We start from the raw sequence: 19,162 nt of genomic DNA, 5'->3' as shown, positions 1-19,162 counted from the left end.
TCCTCAAGAAATTAAAAATAGAGCTTCCCTATGACCCTGCAATTGAACTACTGGGTATTTACCCCAAAGATACAGATGTAGTGAAAAGAAGGGCCATCTGTACCCCAATGTTTATAGCAGCAATGGCCATGGTCGCCAAACTGTGGAAAGAACCAAGATGCCCTTCAATGGACGAATGGATAAGGAATATGTGATCCATATACACTATGGAGTATCATGCCTCTATCAGAAAGGATGAATACCAAACTTTTGTAGCAACATGGATGGGACTGGAAGAGATAATGCTGAGTGAAATAAGTCAAGCAGAGAGTCAATTAACATATGGTTTCACTTATTTGTGGAGCATAACAAATAACATGGAGGACATGGGGAGATGAAGAGGAGAAGGGGGGAGCTGAGGGAAATTGGAAGAGGAGGTGAACCATGAGAGACTATGGACTCTGAAAAACAACCTGAGAGTTTTGAAGGGGCGGGGGGTGGGAGGTTGGGGGAACCAGGTGGTGGGTATTGGGGAGGGCACGGATTGCACGGAGCACTGGGCGTGGTGCAAAAACAATGAATACTGTTACGCTGAAAAAAAAATAAAAACTTAAAAAAAAAAGAAGATAGAAAGTATGGAGACATGTTTGGGGAGAGAATCAGAGAGTGGTCACTGGGATGGGAAGGAAGCAGCAGCCACAGAAAAGGGATACACAGGGGACTGGATGGGAACAAATCCCCATAGCAATTGGCTTGGAAAACAAGAGGGGCCAAATTTTATGACTTTCAGCAACCAGCAAGGCATAAGCTTAGAGTTTTAAAGGTTACTGGGCTTGGCTGGGATACACCCCAGAGGGCAATGTGCTACACGTGCAGAGTAGGCAGGCAAATAACCTGTGAGTATACAGTGTGGCAACAGTGATCTGAAGAGCATCTGGAGAACACGGTAGGGAGGTTATTTGTTCATTTCAGACCACATCCCAGAGAGGCATCATTCATGGAGAGAAACCTCCAGGAAGAAAAGAAGGAGGTGGTGCCATTTCCTTTCCCTGAACCACAGAGCCATGACAGGAACCAGCACAATGATGACAACCCCAAGCTTACATGCTTGTACCAAGCCATGCCTCTCCCACATTCTAGTGGAACTCCCATTCCCAGTCTCCATTGCCACAATCCCACCTTGGTGACTCCCTCCCCCAGAAGATGGACCCAAAACCCTGTTCACACAATGCTTCCTCACTTAGGAGTTTTGCAGAGCACAGGTTATAGTGTTGGTGTAGGTCTCACTTCACAAACAGATCAGAGCACACCTAGCTAAAACATGCCACATTCAGGCAAGGGATCAAATACTGCCCACAACACACAAATAGAGCCTTGGCAAACAAATGGCCTGAAGGATAAAGTGACTAGGACAAAAGAAGAACATACACAGCACACATTGGAGACACTCCTGTAAGTTCAAGGCCCTAGGGAACAAGGGACACTACTGGGCAAGGCATTACAGGATTTTTTCATCATAAGGCCATTACCCTCAAGAATAGAAGATGTGGTTGACTTTCCTAAAGTGTAGAAACAGGCACAGTAATGTAGGTAAAATGAGAAGAGAGAGAAATTTATCCGGAATGAAAGAACAGGACAAGGCCACAGCCAGAAATCTAAGCAAAACAGAAATACTTAACGTGCTTGATAGAGAATTTAAAGTAATGATCACAAAAATACTCACTGTACTTGAAAAAAGAGTGGAGGACATCAGTGAGACCCTTAACATAGAGATAAGGAATAACATAGCTGAAATAAAGGGCTCAATAAATAAAATGAGAAGCATATTTGATGGAATGAAGAGAAGGATGGAAGAAGTAGAGGAGCAAATTAGTGATCTAGAAGCCAGAACAATGGAAAGTCATCAAGTTGAACAAGAGAGAAAAAAGAATTTTGAGAAATGAAAATACACATAGGGAACACAGTGACTCCACCAAATGTAGTAACATTCATATTATAGGAGTCCTAGAATAAGAGAGAGAAAACAGGGTAGAAAAGTTATTGGAAGAAATAATAGCTGAAAACTTCCCTAATCTGGAGAAGGTAACAGATATCCAGATCCAGGAGGCATGAGAACCCCCAATAAAATCAACAAAAGGAGATCCATACCAAGATATATTGTAATTAAACTGGCAAAAAAAAATAGTGATAAAGAAAAAAATTTAAGGGGCATCTGGGGGGCTCAAGTCGGTTAAGCATCTGCCTTCAGAGCTCAAGCCATGATCCCAGGGTCCTGGGACTAAACCCCACATCAGATGCCTGCTTCCCTATCTCCCTCTGCAGCCCCCTGCTTCTGCTCTCTTTCCCTCCCTCTTTCTATCAAATGAATAAATAAAATCTTTTTAAAAAAATTTTAAAAGCAGCAGGCAAAAGAAGATAGAAACATAAAAGAGAAACATAAAAGGATAGCAGATTTTTCAGCAGAAGCTTTGCAAGCCAGAGGGGAGTGGCATGATAAGTTCAAAGTACTGAATGAGGATAATCTGCAGCCAAGAATACTCTATACAGGGGCGCCTGGGTGGCTCAGTGGGTTAAGCCGCTGCCTTCGGCTCAGGTCATGATCTCAGGGTCCTGGGATCGAGTCCCGAATCGGGCTCTCTGCTCAGCAGGGAGCCTGCTTCCTCCGCTTTCTCTCTGCCTGCCTCTCTGCCTACTTGTGATCTCTCTCTGTCAAATAAATAAATTAAAAATCTTAAAAAAAAAAGAATACTCTATACAGCAAGGCTACCATTCAGAATAGGAGAAATAAAAACTAAAGGAGTTCATGATGACTAAACCAGCTATGTAAAAAATATTAAAGGGGACTCTGAGTAGAGGAAAGACCAAAAGTGAAAGTAGAAAGCTAGGAAACTAAAGAAGTAAAAATTAATATTTCTGTAAAAATTCAGTCAAGACATTAAAAAATAAATGGAAAACATGTAAAATACATAAATTTGTGAAATATGACAAAATATTACTAAAATGTGGAGAGAAGAGTAAAGAATGGGTCAAAACTTAAACGACCATCAAATTAATATAGACTAAGATCTGCAGAAGTCATCACACACAGACCTAACGGTAACCATATATCAAAAACCACTAATAAATACATAAAGAACAGAAAGAAAAAAACTAAATATATCAATAAGGAAAATCAAATGATGAAAGAGATAAAAACAATAAAGGGTCAGCAAAAATCTTCAGAAACAACCACAAAACAAAAAATAAAATGACAATACATTTTTAATAATTACTATGAAGGTAAATGGACTAAATGCTGCAATCGAAAGTCACAGGGAGACAGAATGGATAAAAAAAAAATAAGACCTACCTATATGCAGCCTACAAGAGACTCAATTTCGACCTAAAGACACCAAAAGATTGAAAATGAGGGAGTAGAGAAACCTCTATAATGAAAATGGCTATCAACAGAAAGATGGAGGAGCAATACTGATATCAGAGAAAACAGACTTTAAAACAAAGACTAACAAGAGAAAAAGGAGGTCAACATATAATCATGAAGGGGACAGCCAATCAGAAAATACAATAATTGTAAATATCTAGGCACCCAACATATGAGCAAAAAAAGACAAAGAGTTAATAACAAATATAAATAATCAATAATCATACAATAGTTGGGTACTTTAACACCCCACTTAAGATCAATGGTCTGATCAACTAAATAGAAACTGGGTCTCCTAGGAGGCTCAGGCAGTTAAGCATTTGCCTTTAGCTCAGGTCATGATTTCACAATACTAGCACAGAACCCTGAGGAGGGCTCCTTGCTCAGTAGGGAGTCTGCTTCTCCCTCTCACTCTGCCCCCCCCACTGCTCATGCATTTTCTCTCTCACTCTCAATCTCTCAAATAAATAAATAAAATCTTTTTTAAAAAATCAGCAAGGAACAATGGCTTTGAATGACACACTGGAACAGATGGATTTAATTAACACATACATTCAGAACATTCCACCCTAACACAGCAGAATACATATTCTTTTCAAGTGCACACTGAACAACCTACAGAATAGATGACATACTAGCTCTCAAAACAAGCCACAATAAATTCAAGAAGAATGAAGTCATACCATGCATCTTTTCTGACCACAATGCTATAAAACCAGAGGTCAACCACAAGAAAAAATCTTGAAAGACCAAAAATATATGCAGGTTAAACAACACGCAACTAGTCAATGAATGGCTCAACCAGGAAACAAAAGAAGCAATTTAAAAAGTACATGGAGGGCGCCTGGGTGGCTCAGTGGGTTAAGACGCTGCCTTCGGCTCAGGTCATGATCTCAGGATCCTGGGATCGAGTCCCGCATCGGGCTCTCTGCTCAGCGGGGAGCCTGCTTCCTCCTCTCTCTCTCTCTCTGCCTGCCTCTCTGCCTACTTGTGATCTCTGTCAAATAAATTTTTTAAAAAATCTTTAAAAAAAAAAGTACATGGAAACAAATGAAAATGAGAATACAGTGGTCCAAAACCTCGGAGTTGCAACAAAAGCTGTTTTTTTTAAAATATTTTATTTTTTCATTTGAGAGAGAGAGAGAGCATGAGAAAGAGAGAGCACAAGCAGAAGGGGGGGGAGGTACAGAGGCAGAGGGAGACGCAGACATGCCGCTGAGCAGGGAGCCCGATGCAGGACTTGATCCCAGGACCTTGGGATCATGACCTGAGCTGAAGGCAGATGCTTAACTGACTGAGCCACCCAGGTGCCCAGCAAAAGCTGTTCTAACACAGAAGTTTATAACAATAATATAGGCGTACCTCAAAAAGCAAGAAAACTCTCAAATAAACAACCTGACCTTGCATCTAAAGGAGCTAGGAAAAAACCAACAAAACCTTAAGCCAGCAGAAGGAAAGAATAAAGATTAGAGCAGAAATAAACAATATAGAAACTAAAAAAAACAAAAACAAAACACAAATAGAACAGACCCAGTGAAAGGAAGGGCTGGCTTTATGAAAAAAATTAATACAATTGATAAACCTCTAGCCAGACTTAGCAAAACGAAGAGAAAGAACCCAAATAAATAAAACCACAAATGAGAGAGGAGAAATAATCAACACCACAGAAATATGAACAACTATAGGAGAATATTATGAAAAACTATGTGCAACAAGCTGGACAACCTAGAAGGAATGAATCAATTCACAGAATCATATCAACTCCCAAAACTGAAACTGGAACAAATAGAAAATTTGGACAGACCAATAACCAGCAAAGAAATTGAGTCAGTAATCAAAAACTCCCAACAAATAAGAGTCCAGTTGGTTTCACAGGTGAATTCTATCAAACATTTAAGGAAGTGTTAATATCTATTCTTCTTAAGATGTTCCAAAAAATAGAAAAGGAAAAAAAATTTCCAAGTCCATTCTATGAGACTAGCATTACCCTGATACCAAAACCAGATAAAGATACCACTAAAAAAAGAGAACCACAGGCCAATATCCTTTAACCTTGATGAATATAGACACAAAAATCCTCAACAAAACACTAGGAAATAGAATCTAACAGTACATTTTAAAAAATCATTCACCACAATCAAGTGGGATTTACTCCTAGATTTTAAGGGTGGTTTAATATTTGTAAATCTATCAACACATTACATCACATCAATAAGAGAAAGAATAAGAACCATTTGATCATTTCAATAGATGCCAAAAAAGCATCTGACATAGTATAACATCCATTTATAATGAAAACCTTCAATGAAATAGGTATAGAGGAAACATATCTCAACATAATAAAGACCATCTATGTAAAACACAGAGGTAACATCATACTTAATGAGGAAGAACTGAGAGTGTTCCACTAAGGTCCGCAACAAGTCAAGGATGTCTACTCTTCCACTTTTATTCAAGATAGTACTAGAAGTCAAGCCACAGAAATCAAACAATAACAAAAAAATAAAAGGCATCCAAATTGGTAGGAAGAAGTAAAACTTTCACTATTTGCAGATGATGTGATACTGTATATAGAAAACCCAAATGACTCTATCACAAAACTGCCAGAACTGATAAAGAAATCAGTAAAGTTGCAGGATACAAAATCAATATACAGATATGTGTTGCATTTCTTTCTTCTTTAAAGATTTATTTATTTTAGAGAGAAAGAGAGAGCCAGCGCATGAGCGGGGGAGGGACAGAGGCAGAGAGAGAGAGGATCTTAAGCATGCTCAACGTGGGGCTCGATCCCTGGTCCCTGAGATCATGACCTGAGCGGAAATCAAGAGTTACACTTAACTGAATGAGCCACCCACGCATCTCAGATACCTGTTCCATTTCTATACACCAATAATGTAGCAGTAGAAAGAGAAATTAGGAAACCAATCTCATTTACAATTGTACCAAAAATAGTAAGATACATAGGAATAAACCTAACCAAAGAGGTAAAAGATCTGTACTCTAAAAACTATAAAACAGTGATGAAAGAAATTAAAGATGACACAAAGAAATGGGAGAAGCAGGCTCCCTGCGGAGCAAGGAGCCCGATGTGGGACTCGATCCCAGGACGCTGGGATCATGACCTGAGCCGAAGGCAGCTGCTTAACCAACTGAGCCACCCAGGCGTCCCATTTTTTTTTTTTATTTTATTTATTTATTTGTAAGAGAGAGAGAGTGAGAGCGAGCACAGGCAGACAGAGTGGAAGGCAGAGTCAGAGGGAGAAGCAAGCTCCCTGCGGAGCAAGGAGCCCGATAAAGATGACACAAAGAAATGGAAAGACATTCCACACTGATAGATTAGAACAAATACTGTCAAATGTCTATACTATAAAAAGCAATCTATAGATTAAATGCAATCTGTCAAAATACAAATACTTTTTTTTCAAAGAACCAGAACAAATGGTCCTAAAATTAGTATGAAATCACAAAAGACCCTCAATAGGCAAAGCAATCTTGAAAAAGAAAAGCAAAGCTGGTGGCATCACAACTCTGGACTTCACATTATATTAGAAAGCTGTAGTGACCAAAACAGTACTGGCACAAAAACAGACATATAGTTCAGTAGAACAGAACAGAATTTCAGAAATAAACTCACAACTATATGGTCAATTAATCTCTGACAAAGCAGGAAAGAACATCCAGTAGGAAAAAAAAAATTATCTTCAACAAATGTTGGCAAAACTGGACAACAACATGCAAAACAATGAAACTGGACCATTTTCTTACACCAAACACAAGAATAAATTAAAAATGGATGAAAGACCTAAATGGGAGACCTGAAATCATAAAAAGCCTAGAAGGCAATAACTTCTCTGACCTCGGCCCTAGCAACTTATTTTTAGATATGTCTCCTGAGACAAGGGAAACAAAAGCAAAAATAAACTACTAGAACTACACCCAAATAAAAAGTTTCTCTATAGTGAAGGAAATAATCAAAAAAACTGAAAGACAACTTACTGAATGGGATCAGACATTTGCAAATGACACATTTGATAAAGGGTTAGTACCCAAATATAAAGAACTTGTAAAACTCAACACTCAAAAAACAAACAACCCAATTAGGGTAGAAGAAATGAACAGCCATTTCTCCAAAGACATCCAGATGGCCAGCAGACACATAAAAAGATATTCAACATCACTTATAATCAGAGAAATGTAATCAAATCTACACTAAGCTACAACTTCATGCTTGTTGGAATGGCTAAAATCTACAACACAAGAATCAACACATGTTGGCAAGGATGCAGAGAAAGGGAACCCTCTTGCAATGTTGGTGGGACTTCAGACAGGTACAGTGATTACAGAGAATAGTACAGAAGTTCCTCAAAAAGTTTAAAAAAATAGAACTAGCCTCTGATCCAGCAATTGCACTACTGGGGATTTATCCAAGGAATGCAAAAACACGAATTCAGAAAGATACATCCACCCCTATGTTTATAGCAGCACTATTTACAATAGTCAAATTATGGAAGCAGCCCAAGTGTCTATCAATTAATGAACAGGTAAAGAAGATGTGGTGTATATACACACAATGGGATATTATTCAGCCATAAAAAAGAATGGAAATTATATGGATAGAGGTGGAGAGTATAATGCTAAGTGAAGACAGAGAAAGACAAATACTATATAGTTTCCCTTATATTTGCAATTTAAGAAACAAAATCAATAAGCAAAGGGACAAAAATACAGAGGAGAGGCAGACAAATGAAGAAATGGACTCATCATTATAGAGACTAAAGTGTCACAAAAGGGAGGTGGGGAAGAATGGGTTAAAAGTGGAATGGGGGTGGGGCGCCTGGGTGGCTCAGTGGGTTAAAGCCTCTGCCTTCCGCTCAGGTCATGGTCCTGGGGTCCTGGGATCGAGCCCCGCATCAGGCTCTCTGCTCCGCAGGGAGCCTGCTTCCTCCCCTCTCTCTCTGCCTGCCTCTCTGCCTGCTTGTGATCTCTGTCAAATAAATAAATAAAATCTTTAAAAAAAAAAATGGAATGGGGGTTAAGGTGTGCACTTCTCATACCAAGCACTGGGAATTATTTGGAATTGTTGAATCACTATATCATACACCTAAAACTAATAAAACACTGAATGTTAAAAAAAAAAAAATAAAACACTATACTTAAAGGAAAAAGGGAAATGTGTTATATTCATGTTTACACACACAGTGAGGAATAGTATTCAGCCATAAAAAAGAATGGAGTCCTGCTATTTTCCATAGCATGAACAGACCCTTTGTTATTTTCCTCTTTATATTTCATGTTAAGGGAAATAAGTCAGAAACAGAAAGAAAAATATAATATGTAGAATTAAAAAAACAGACTCCTATATACAGAGAACAGATTAATGATTAATTAATTGTTGCCACAGGTTGCCAGAGGTAGGAAATGTGTTGAACAAAATGAGTGAAGGCAGTCAAAGATATAAACTTCTTGTTATAAAATAAGTATTTCTTGAGATGTCATGTACATCATGGTGACTACAGTTAATAATACTATATTGTATATTTCAAAGTTGCTAAGAGATTAGATCTTAAAAGTTCATAAGAAAAAAATTCTGTAACTATGTATGGTGATAGATGTTTACTACACTTACTGTGGTGATCATTTTACAATATAGTCAAATATCAAATTATTATGTTGTGTATTTTAAACTAATATAAATTTTTATGTCAGTTATACTTCAATAAAATAAATAACAAAATAAAATAAACTATAATTCTGGTAAAAAAAATTAAAAAATGAAATATATTAAAATGGTTCAATGTGATTAATTTTAACTAGTTATATCTTGTAGGTTCATATCAGTATGATTATGAAATGGCAGCTATCTTTCAGTTTATCTGTGTCAGGACATTTTTCCTTAAGTTTGAAGATATTTCAATAAATACAAAATTTCCAATAAACACATTTAAAAATTAAATGAAAAGATCTGTTAGCACCAAACACATATCTTTTAAATTAATTTTTAGGTAAATTCCTTTCTCCTGGAAACTACCCCTGAAATATTTATATAAAGATATTAAAGAAGATATAAAAATAACTTCTAAAATATTTCCTATGTTCCTGTTAAAAAAATTATATAAATACATGTGGTAGAAGGGGGCCCCTGGGTGGCTCAGTCAGTTAAGTGTCTGACTCTTGGTTTCAGCTCAGGTCATGATTTCAGGGTCCTGGGTTCAAGCCCCACGTAGGGCTCCACACTCAGTGGGGAGACTGCTTGAAGGTTCTTTCTCCCTCTCCCTCTGCCCCTCCCCCCATTCACTTTTTCCCCTCTTTCTCAAATAAATAAATCTTTAAAAAAAACAAGTGGTGGAAGGAGATACATTAATACTGCTCTTAGTTTTTTAATATACAAAAAAAATAGTAACAACACCTTCAAAGGATAAAAGAGACATAATTCTAGTCAATGGGGCTATTTCATTTGCATTTCAAAGTAATCTTAAAACACCAGTTGAGGGTCTGGGACAAGATGGCAGAAATTCAACTGGCTCTGTTATTCTCACCTCTTAAGTCCAACTAAATAGTGTGGAAATTAAATAGAGTAGACAATCACAGCTAGATACTGAAGGATGAAAATATGAAAGTGGATTGGCTAGGGACTCCCAGGACTCAAAGACAAACAAAGCAGTTTGGCATCTCCCAATTACCCACCCAGGGACAAGATAGTCCAGGCTCAGTGTCCTCTGACTCTCAGCTCAAAGCCAAAGGCAACAAGACCAGTGGTCTCCTGACCCCCAACCCAGCAGAAGATAGTTCAGGTGGCCCTTCCCTCCCCTAGTAAGATTAGAGGGAGCTCCACCAGTAGCATGTGGCCTGGAGTTCTGGCCTGGGGCAGCAGCAAAGGGGCCCAGTGGTGTCAGGTGAACCAAGCAAGGTGAGCTAGTACTACTAGTACTAATACTACAAGGACTCTGAAAACTAAATTGTCATTAGAAGCACAGCCCACAAAAGTAGATCAGAACCTATGCATCTAAATAGGGTAACTGTCCACTAAAATACAGTATTTAAATATGATCCAGAGTCTCCCAAAATAATATCCCAAATATCCAGAAGACAAATGAAAATTCCTTATCATACCAAAAGCCAGGAAAATAACAATTTGAATACAAAAAAACAATCAAGAGATGCCAACACCAGGATGAATCAGATACTGGATTTATCTGACAAGGATTTTATTTTGTTAAAGATTTTATTTATTTATTTATCAGAGAGCGAGAGAGAATGAACAAGCAGGGGAGCGGCAGATAGAGGGAAAAGCCGGCTCCCCACTGAGCAAGGAGCCCCAGTGCTGGACTCAATCCCAGGACCCTGGGATCATGACCTGAGCCAAAGGCAGATGCTTAACTGACTTGCCACCCAGGCATCCCTATTGGTAAGGATTTTATTTCTTATTTATTTTTTTAAAAGATTTTATTTATTTATTTGACAGAGAGAGAGATCACAAGTAGGCAGAGAGGCAGGCAGAGAGAGAGGGGAGGAAGCAGGCTCCCTGTGGAGCAGAGAGCTCAATGCGGGACTCAATCCCAGGACCCTGGGACCATGACCTGAGCTGAAGGCAGGGGCTTTAACCCACTGAGCCACCCAGGCACCCCTTGATAAGGATTTTAAAGCAGCCTTCATTAAAATACTTCAATGAGCAATTACAAATATTCTTGAAGCAAATGTGAAAACAGAAAATCTCATAGAAAAATAGAGATATTAAGAGAGAATTAAGGAAAATTACAAAAATAAAGCACAATCACAGGAAGTGACATCACCAAGATGGCAACATAGGTTGTTTCTGCCTTTGCTCACAAGAACAACTAATAACTATTTGAGAACAAGACACCACTGAAAGATTCCTAGAACATTCCTAGAACTGACAGAAGCCACCCCCTTTGCACCGTAGAGACCAAGTCAGACTGGATTAGAAGGGTAAGAGAAGGGGCACCTGGGTGGCCTAGTCAGTTGCATCTGACTACTAATTTCAGCCCAGATCATGAGATCTAGGCCTGAGTCGAGCTCCATGCTGGGCATGGAGCCTGCTGAAGATTTTCTCTCCCTCTCCCTTTGCCCCTTCCACCTGCTCATGCTCATTCTTTCTCTTTCTCCTTCCCCCCTCTAAAAAAAAAAAAGAGGCGTAAGAGAAGTGGCTATACATTGGCCACACTGCTCCTACCCCAGGCCAGCATAGTACCTGAGCCTCTAATACCTCCAGTTGGAAAAGAGAACCTGGCAGAGGGACAACTAGCCCTCACTCAGCATTGTGGGTAGCTTTGTGGGAGCCCCTATTTTGATCTCACACTACAGGCATCGCAGGAGAATCTGCAGGGCTCAACCACTGGGAATATGAGTATGACAGGGAAGGAGGGGAGGGTTTGCAACAGGACAACAGATGGTTCCGTAGCACACAAATTCATACCTGTAGTGTCCAAGTAGTAATCCCAATGAGTGGTTTTGCTCATCTGCAGAATCAAGTTGGGAGTGTACACTCACTAGTAAGATATCATTGTTGTTTTATGTGCATTACCCTAATGACTAGTGACATTGAACATCTTTTTACATACCTGTTGACCTTTTGTATATCTTGTTCGGAGAAATGTCTATTTGGGTCCTTTGCCCATTTGTTAATTGGGGTATTTGTCTTCTTGTTATTGAGTTATAGGAGCTCATTATATATTTTGGTTATTATCCTGTTATCAGATACATAGTTTGCAAATATTTTCCCATTCCATTGGTCTTCTTTTCACTTTGCTAATGGTTTCTTTTGTTGTGCAGAGGGCTTGTAGTTTGGTGTAGTCCTACTTGTTAATTTTCTATTCTGTTGCCTGTGTTTTAGGTGTCATAACCAAGAAATCGTTACCAAGACCCATGTCTAGGAGCTTTATTCCTGTGTTTTCTTCTAGGAGTTTCACGGTTTCAGGTCTTACATTTAAGTCTTAATCCATTTCAAGTTAACTTTTGTGAGTGGTGTAAGATATGGATCCAATTTCATTCTTCTACATGTGAATATCCAATTACCCCAACACCATTTATTGAAAAGACTGTCTTTTTTTTTTTAAAGATTTTATTTATTTATTTGACAGAGAGAGATCACAAGTAGGCAGAGAGGCAGGCAGAGAGAGAGAGAGAAGAGGAAGCAGGCTCCCCGCTGAGCAGAGAGCCCGATGCGGGACTCGATCCCAGAACCCTGAGATCATGACCTGAGCCGAAGGCAGCGGCTTAACCCACTGAGCCACCCAGGTGCCCCGAAAAGACTGTCTTTTAAGTATTCTTGGCTCCCTTGTGAAATATTAGTTGACTTGTATATGCTTGGGTTTATATCTGGGCTCTTAATTGTCCTCCACTGGTCTATTTGTTGTTATGCCAGTATGATACTGTTTTGGTAACTATAACTTTATAGTATAGCTTGAAATCAGGAAGTATGATGTCTCCGGCTTTGTTTTTCTTTCTCAGGATTTCTTTGGTTACTTGGCTACTTTTGTGGTTCTATATACATTTTAGGAGTACTTCTAGCTCTGTGATAAATGGCACTGGAATCTTGATGGGGATTGCATTGAATCTATCGATGGCTTTCAGTAGTACTGACATTTTAACATTAATTCTTCTAAGCCACGAACACAGAATACCTACTCATTTATTTGTGTTTTCTTTGATTTCTTTCACCCATATTTTGTAGTTTTCAGAGTAGAAATCTTTCCCTTCTTTAGTTAAATTTATCCCTTAAGTATTTTTGTTGTTTGGGATACTACTGTAAATGGGATTGATACTTTTTATCTCTTTCCATCCCTCATTGCGCTAAGATTTTTAATCTTATGTTGAATAAGAGTGGCAAGAGTGGGTACCATTGTTCTGTTCTTGATATTCAAGAAAAAGCTTTCAACATTTCACCATTGAGTTAGAGGTTAGATATGGATTTACCATACATAGCCTTTATTATATTGAGGTATGTGCCTTCTGTGTCTAATTTCTTAAAAGTTTTCACCATGAATGTTTAATTATGTCAAATGTACTTTTTGCGTCTACTGAGATGACCATTTGATTCTTTTATTTCATTCTATTAATATGATCATGAGTCATTTCTTTCAATCAAATCATTAATTAATTTGCATATGTTGAACCATCCTTGTATCGCAGGGATAAATACTACTTGATTATAGTGTATGATCCTTTTAATTTGCTGTTGAATTCAGTTTGCTAGTATATTATTGAGGTTTTTGTGCATCTATATTTATCAGGGAATAGGCCTATCATTTTCTTTTCTAGTAATATCCTTTTCTGGTTTTGGTATCAGTATAACGCTGATCTGATAAAATGAGTTTGGGAAGGTTCCCTCCTCTTCACTTCTGTGAGTTTGTGAAGGATTGATGTTAATTATTCCTTAAGTATTTGGTAAAAATCACCTGTGAAGCCATCTGGTCCTGGGCTTTTACTTGTTGGGAACGTTTTGATCACTGATTCAATCTTCTTATAAGTAATTGGTCTATTCAGATTTTCTATTCTTCCTGATTCAGTCTTGGTAAATTGTATGTTTCTAAGCATCTATCCATTTCTAGGTTGTATAGTTCGTTGGCATTTAATTGTTCATCATAGCTTCTTTTGATCCTTTGAATATCTGTGTTATCAGCTGTAATTCCTCCCTTTTCATTTATAATTTTGTTGCTTTGGTCCTTAATCTTTTGTTTTAGCTTAGTCTAGCTAAGGGTCTGTCAATTTTGTTTATCTGTTCAAAGAACCAACTCTTAGTTTGGTTAATGTCCTGTTGTTTTTCTGTTCTCTATTTCACTTGTTTCTACTCTAATCATTATTTCTTCTGCTAACTTTGGGCTTAGTTTGTTCTTTTTCTAATTCTTTAATGCACAGAGTTAAGTTCCTTATTTGGGATCTCTCCTACTTCTTAATGTAGACATTTATTACTGTGAATGTCCCTTCTAGAAATATTTCTGCTGCATCCCAAAGTTCTGGTATGTTGTGTTTCCATTTTGTCTCAGGAATTTTTTACATTTTTAAAAATTTTGTTTATTTATTTGAGAGAGAAAGAGAGTATGAGGGTGAAAGAGCATGAGAGAGCACGTGTGTACACAAGCTGGGGAAAGGGGCAGAGGGAGAAGGAGAAGCAGACTTCTCAATGAGCAGGGAGTCTGACACAGGGCTTGATCCCAGGACCCTGAGATCATGACCTGAGCCAAAGGCAGACACTTAACCAGCTGAGCCACCCAGGTACCTCTGTCTCAAGAATGGGAACTGGCAAACTGAGCTCTAGAAATACTGCCTCACACCTATTACAACGGCCATTACCAAAAAGACAAGATAACAAATGCTGGCAAAGATGTGGAGAAAAGAGAATGACTGTGTAGTGAGTGGGACTATAAATTGGTGTAGCCACTCTGGAAAACAGTATGGAGGATCATCAAAAAATTAGAACTAGAAACCACATGATTCAGCAATTTGATTTCTAAGAATATATCCCCAGAAAACAAAAACACTAACTCAAAAAGATATCTGCACACCTGTTTTCATAGCAGCATTCTTTATAATAGCCAAGACATGGAACATGGAAACAACCTGTCTGTCCACTGATGGATGAAAGGATAAAGAAATTGTGGTGTGTGCACATGTACACACACACACACACACGACTATTATTTAGGCATAAGAAGGGGAAAACCTACCATTTGCAGATTCATTAATGGACTTTGAAGGCATTATGCTAAGTGAAGTAAGTCAGACAGAAAGACAAATACTGTACAATCTCTTAAGTGGAATCTAAGAAATACAGAAATAAAAAAAAAACACAAATTCACAGAAAAAGAGATCAGACTTGTGGTTACCAGAGGCAGAGGGTGGGGAGTGGGAAAACTGAAAGATGGTCAAAATGTACAAACTTCCAGTTATAAGATAAATAAGTACTAGGAATGTAATACATAACACGATGACTATAGTTAACACTGCTATATGAGATACACGAAAGTCGTTAAGAAAGGAAATCCTGTGAGTTCTCACCACAAGGAGAGATTTTTTACTTTTTTCTCTTTTTGTTATTATATCTAGATGAGAAAATGGATGTTAGTTGAATCTATTGTGGTTATCATTTCACAATGTATATGTAAATTAAACCATCAAGATGTATGTCTTAAACTTATACAGTGATGTATGTCCACTATTTCTCAATAAAACTGGAAAAAAGTATAATCATAGAGATAAACTCATCAAATGGGCACAATAGCAGAATGAATAGGAGAAAGAACCAATGAACTTGGAGAACAATAAAAATTATCCAATTTGAACAACACAGAGAAAAATATTAATTTCCAATGACCCGATAATAACACAATTATATACCTGGATATACCTATTTCTTTAGATTAGCAGGACTTTTATTCTAAATTACACTATTCCTTGTTTCCTTTTTTAACCCCTTCTTTTCTTAAGAATAGAGTATTATAATAATGAAAACAAGAAAACAGTCAATAATTTAACATCCTATATGATTATTAACATTAAAAAGTAAAAATAATACCTAGTATCTTATTGAACATACACACAAATACAAGAAAACAGATGCTTCTCTAATCAAGATTCACTAAGCACCCACTGAGTGCAAATACTTCAAAACACTCTCTTTGTTTTGATGGTATGAATTTGAAGATACTCACCTTCTAACTAAATCGGGTTTTAGAAGAGTTGCTTGTTCAATTCCAACTGCCTGGGATACAGGCTGTAAATAGTACAGAAATAAAACTTGTTATAACAACAAACTTCAAGCTAAAAATGCAATCTGCTATTATTTCAAAAAACATGGTTGTTACATTTCATATTTTGGTTACCATAACAAACTAGGTAGAATGTCTACATTACTGAATGTTAGCTGTTACTACCAAAGATAAAGAAAAATAAAATGTAGCAATATTCATATTCATCAATATTTTATATCTTTTGTTTGTGTTTTTTTCAATGGAAAACATTGACATTCATCTTCCAGTCTTGATTGTAAAAGCAGTACTAAAAGGGAGAGTTGCTGCCATTTCAACAAACAGATAAATGACTCATGCTTTAACTTGTGTGCTCTGGCTTTTTCTTGCTCTCTTTAGACTAAACTACTGACAACTATCCCTCTGACACATTAGTATCAGCAGTTGCAATACTGGACCTCTAAGAAGGGAAATGCCAACTATGCTGGAAAACAATTTTAAACATTTATCTAATCCATCCTACATATTGCCACTGGTGATAGCACAGTGTCCTTAAAATGCAAATCTATCAAAATTTTATCTCTTCCCTGCCCAGTTTAAACCCTCTATGATGGTTCCTCATCTCTAAGGTTAAGTTCCATTGGATGGCAAAGTCCTCAATGAACTGGTCCCTGCCTCATTCTCAAACTCCTCTACTTGAAGCCACACTGAAATGTAGCTCCTCTGAGTGAGCTGGGCTTTTCCACATAGTGTGACTCTACTTATATTCTTTCATCTTCCTGGACTATTTCAGCTCCTCCTCAATCCTGCCCATTCTATGGACAGAACTCCTATATACAATAAGCCTCTAATACAATAGGCTCCAGACAAACCAGGAAAATCACTTTGGGTACTCTTTAAAAAACAACAACATATACCTTAGCTCTTATCTTGTTTTCCAAACTATAAGGGATGAAGGTTTCCTGGAGAAATGACTTATTCCAACACTGGAGCAAAGAAAGCACAAGATGAAGCTGGATCATCTTGTTATGCCAAAAAGTAAAGAACTGCTCAAAGAAGGATGGGAACATATCAAAAATATAGAGGAGTCAGCTTGAAGGGGTTCCTACTGCCCCAATATGGGACATTGGGCATCAAGATAAATAATGATAGTAACAGAATATAACCCACCCAATAAAATAAGAATACATGAGTTCATACTGATACAAACAAATGAAGTTTTTACAGCACAAAGCCAACTAATAAATATAGAGAATGATGAAATCAGAAAATCATCAATGGGTGATAAAATCAGAGGGTAAAATTTATGTAATTTCAAAATATCTCTCCACAGATTACTTATTAATTACAAAAGCAAAAATAAGGTCACTTTATGGTAAAAAAAAAAAAAAACTATACACAGCAGCCTCCCTCTTAACCAAAGAATTAAATTTAACCTCAGCATTAGTGGGACAAACTGACATCAAATGCCTCCTAATATGATGTGCAAAGAACACCTCACCGCTTACATGGTATTCCTAACAAAAATGCATAATCTGAATTGGAGCAAAAGCAGACTTCAAACAGACTCAAATTGAAGGACATTCTTTTTTTTTTTTTAAGTAGGGTCCATGCTGGGCTTGACCTCAAAACCCTGAGATCAAGACCAGAGCTGAGATCAAGAGGCAGACACTTAACCAACTGAGCCACCCACGTATTCCAAACTGAATGATAGTCTATAAAATAATCAACCTTGGAGCACCTGGGTGGCTCAGTTGGTCAAGCATCTGCCTTTGGTTCAGGTCATGATCCCAGGGTCCTGAGATCAAGCTCTGCATCTGGCTCCCTGCTCAGCCGGGAGTCAGCTTCTCCCTCTGCCCCTCCCCCAGCTCGTTTTCTCATAAATAAATAAATCTTGAAAAAAAAAAACAAAATAACTGACCTCTATTCTTCAAAAAGGTTAAAGACAAAGAATGATTGATTAAAGGAAACTAAAGAGACAACACAACTAAAGGCAGTGCATGATCTTCAGTTAGATCCTGAATCAAAGAAGAAAAACTGCCATAAAGAACATCATTTGGGCAACTGATGAAATTTGAATGTGGACAACAGTTTAAATAATAGTATGATATTCATATTAAATTCCTTGAATTTGGTCATTGTACTGTGGTTTAAAAAGATCCTTATTCTTAAACTGAAATATTTAGGAATGAATGGGCATCATGCTGTCTACAACTAGCTCTCTCATGCTCCAGAGGGATATCAAGTGGGTATAAATGCGTAAATGGATAGATGAATGGATGGAGGATGGACGGAAAGAATGATTAACCAAGAAACTGATGCACCATCATCTGGGATTGCCTTTTATCATGTCCCTCTTTATCATGTATGTTTAATGTCTGACTCCAAGGACTCTGATTTATCTTTGTATTCTCAGTGCCTCTTAACACAATGTCTGGCACATTTTAGGCTTTTAATAAATGTTTTAAGATAGTAAGAAATAGGAAAGAAAACAGTGACATAAGAAGGACTGTGCCATGAAAATGCTCATGATCCAATATTACCATTCCTGGACATAAAGCCAGGAAATAATACAAAGGGAGAAAAAAGTACATAATATAAAGTTTGTTTCATAGTAAATACTGACTAAATGGTATATATCTGTGTTTTTAATTGTGGCATTACACAAAATAAAAACTGGCACGAATAGGGGATGAGTTAGGTAAATACAAATATGTATTGCACTACCATGTGGCCATTGAACACTGGAATTTTGAAGGCCAAGTAAAGGCAGGGGAAACTACTTACCAGTGAATGAAAAAAGTAGAAAACAAAAGTATACATACCACTTACGCATGTGTTAAAAGCCTAAAATACTATAACAAATATTATAATCACTGCTATGTTAAGGAAATAGCATTCTGGGTGATTTTCCCTATTTTCCTACTCTTTACAATGTTACTACATACATTTTCTAATTTAAAAAACTTTGAAAGGATATCAAATACTAAGTGTAGAGGAAAAGAGGGATTTTCATAAACCACTGGTGGGACTGTAAACTGGTTACACCTTTTCAAAG

The 19,162-nt window shown here is 37.5% G+C and overlaps 1 protein-coding gene across 1 annotated transcript in view; it reads right to left on the bottom strand.

Moving 5' to 3' along the window:
* The window catches only part of WNK3 (WNK lysine deficient protein kinase 3), a 169,660-nt gene that overhangs the window by 55,764 nt on the left and 94,734 nt on the right, over window positions 1–19,162 (bottom strand). Inside the window, exons 12-13 of the mRNA XM_059385248.1 lie at window positions 16,069–16,130; window positions 14,637–14,691 (exon numbers count right to left, since the gene is read on the bottom strand). Coding sequence (XP_059241231.1) covers window positions 14,637–14,691; window positions 16,069–16,130 — 117 coding nt within the window. The remainder of the gene's footprint in view (window positions 1–14,636; window positions 14,692–16,068; window positions 16,131–19,162) is intronic.

This window comes from Mustela nigripes, chromosome X (genome assembly GCF_022355385.1).
Source record: "Mustela nigripes isolate SB6536 chromosome X, MUSNIG.SB6536, whole genome shotgun sequence".
Classification (NCBI taxonomy): domain Eukaryota; kingdom Metazoa; phylum Chordata; class Mammalia; order Carnivora; family Mustelidae; genus Mustela; species Mustela nigripes.
Note: the sequence above shows the minus strand (reverse complement) of the source record. Positions and strands in the feature narration are given on the sequence as shown.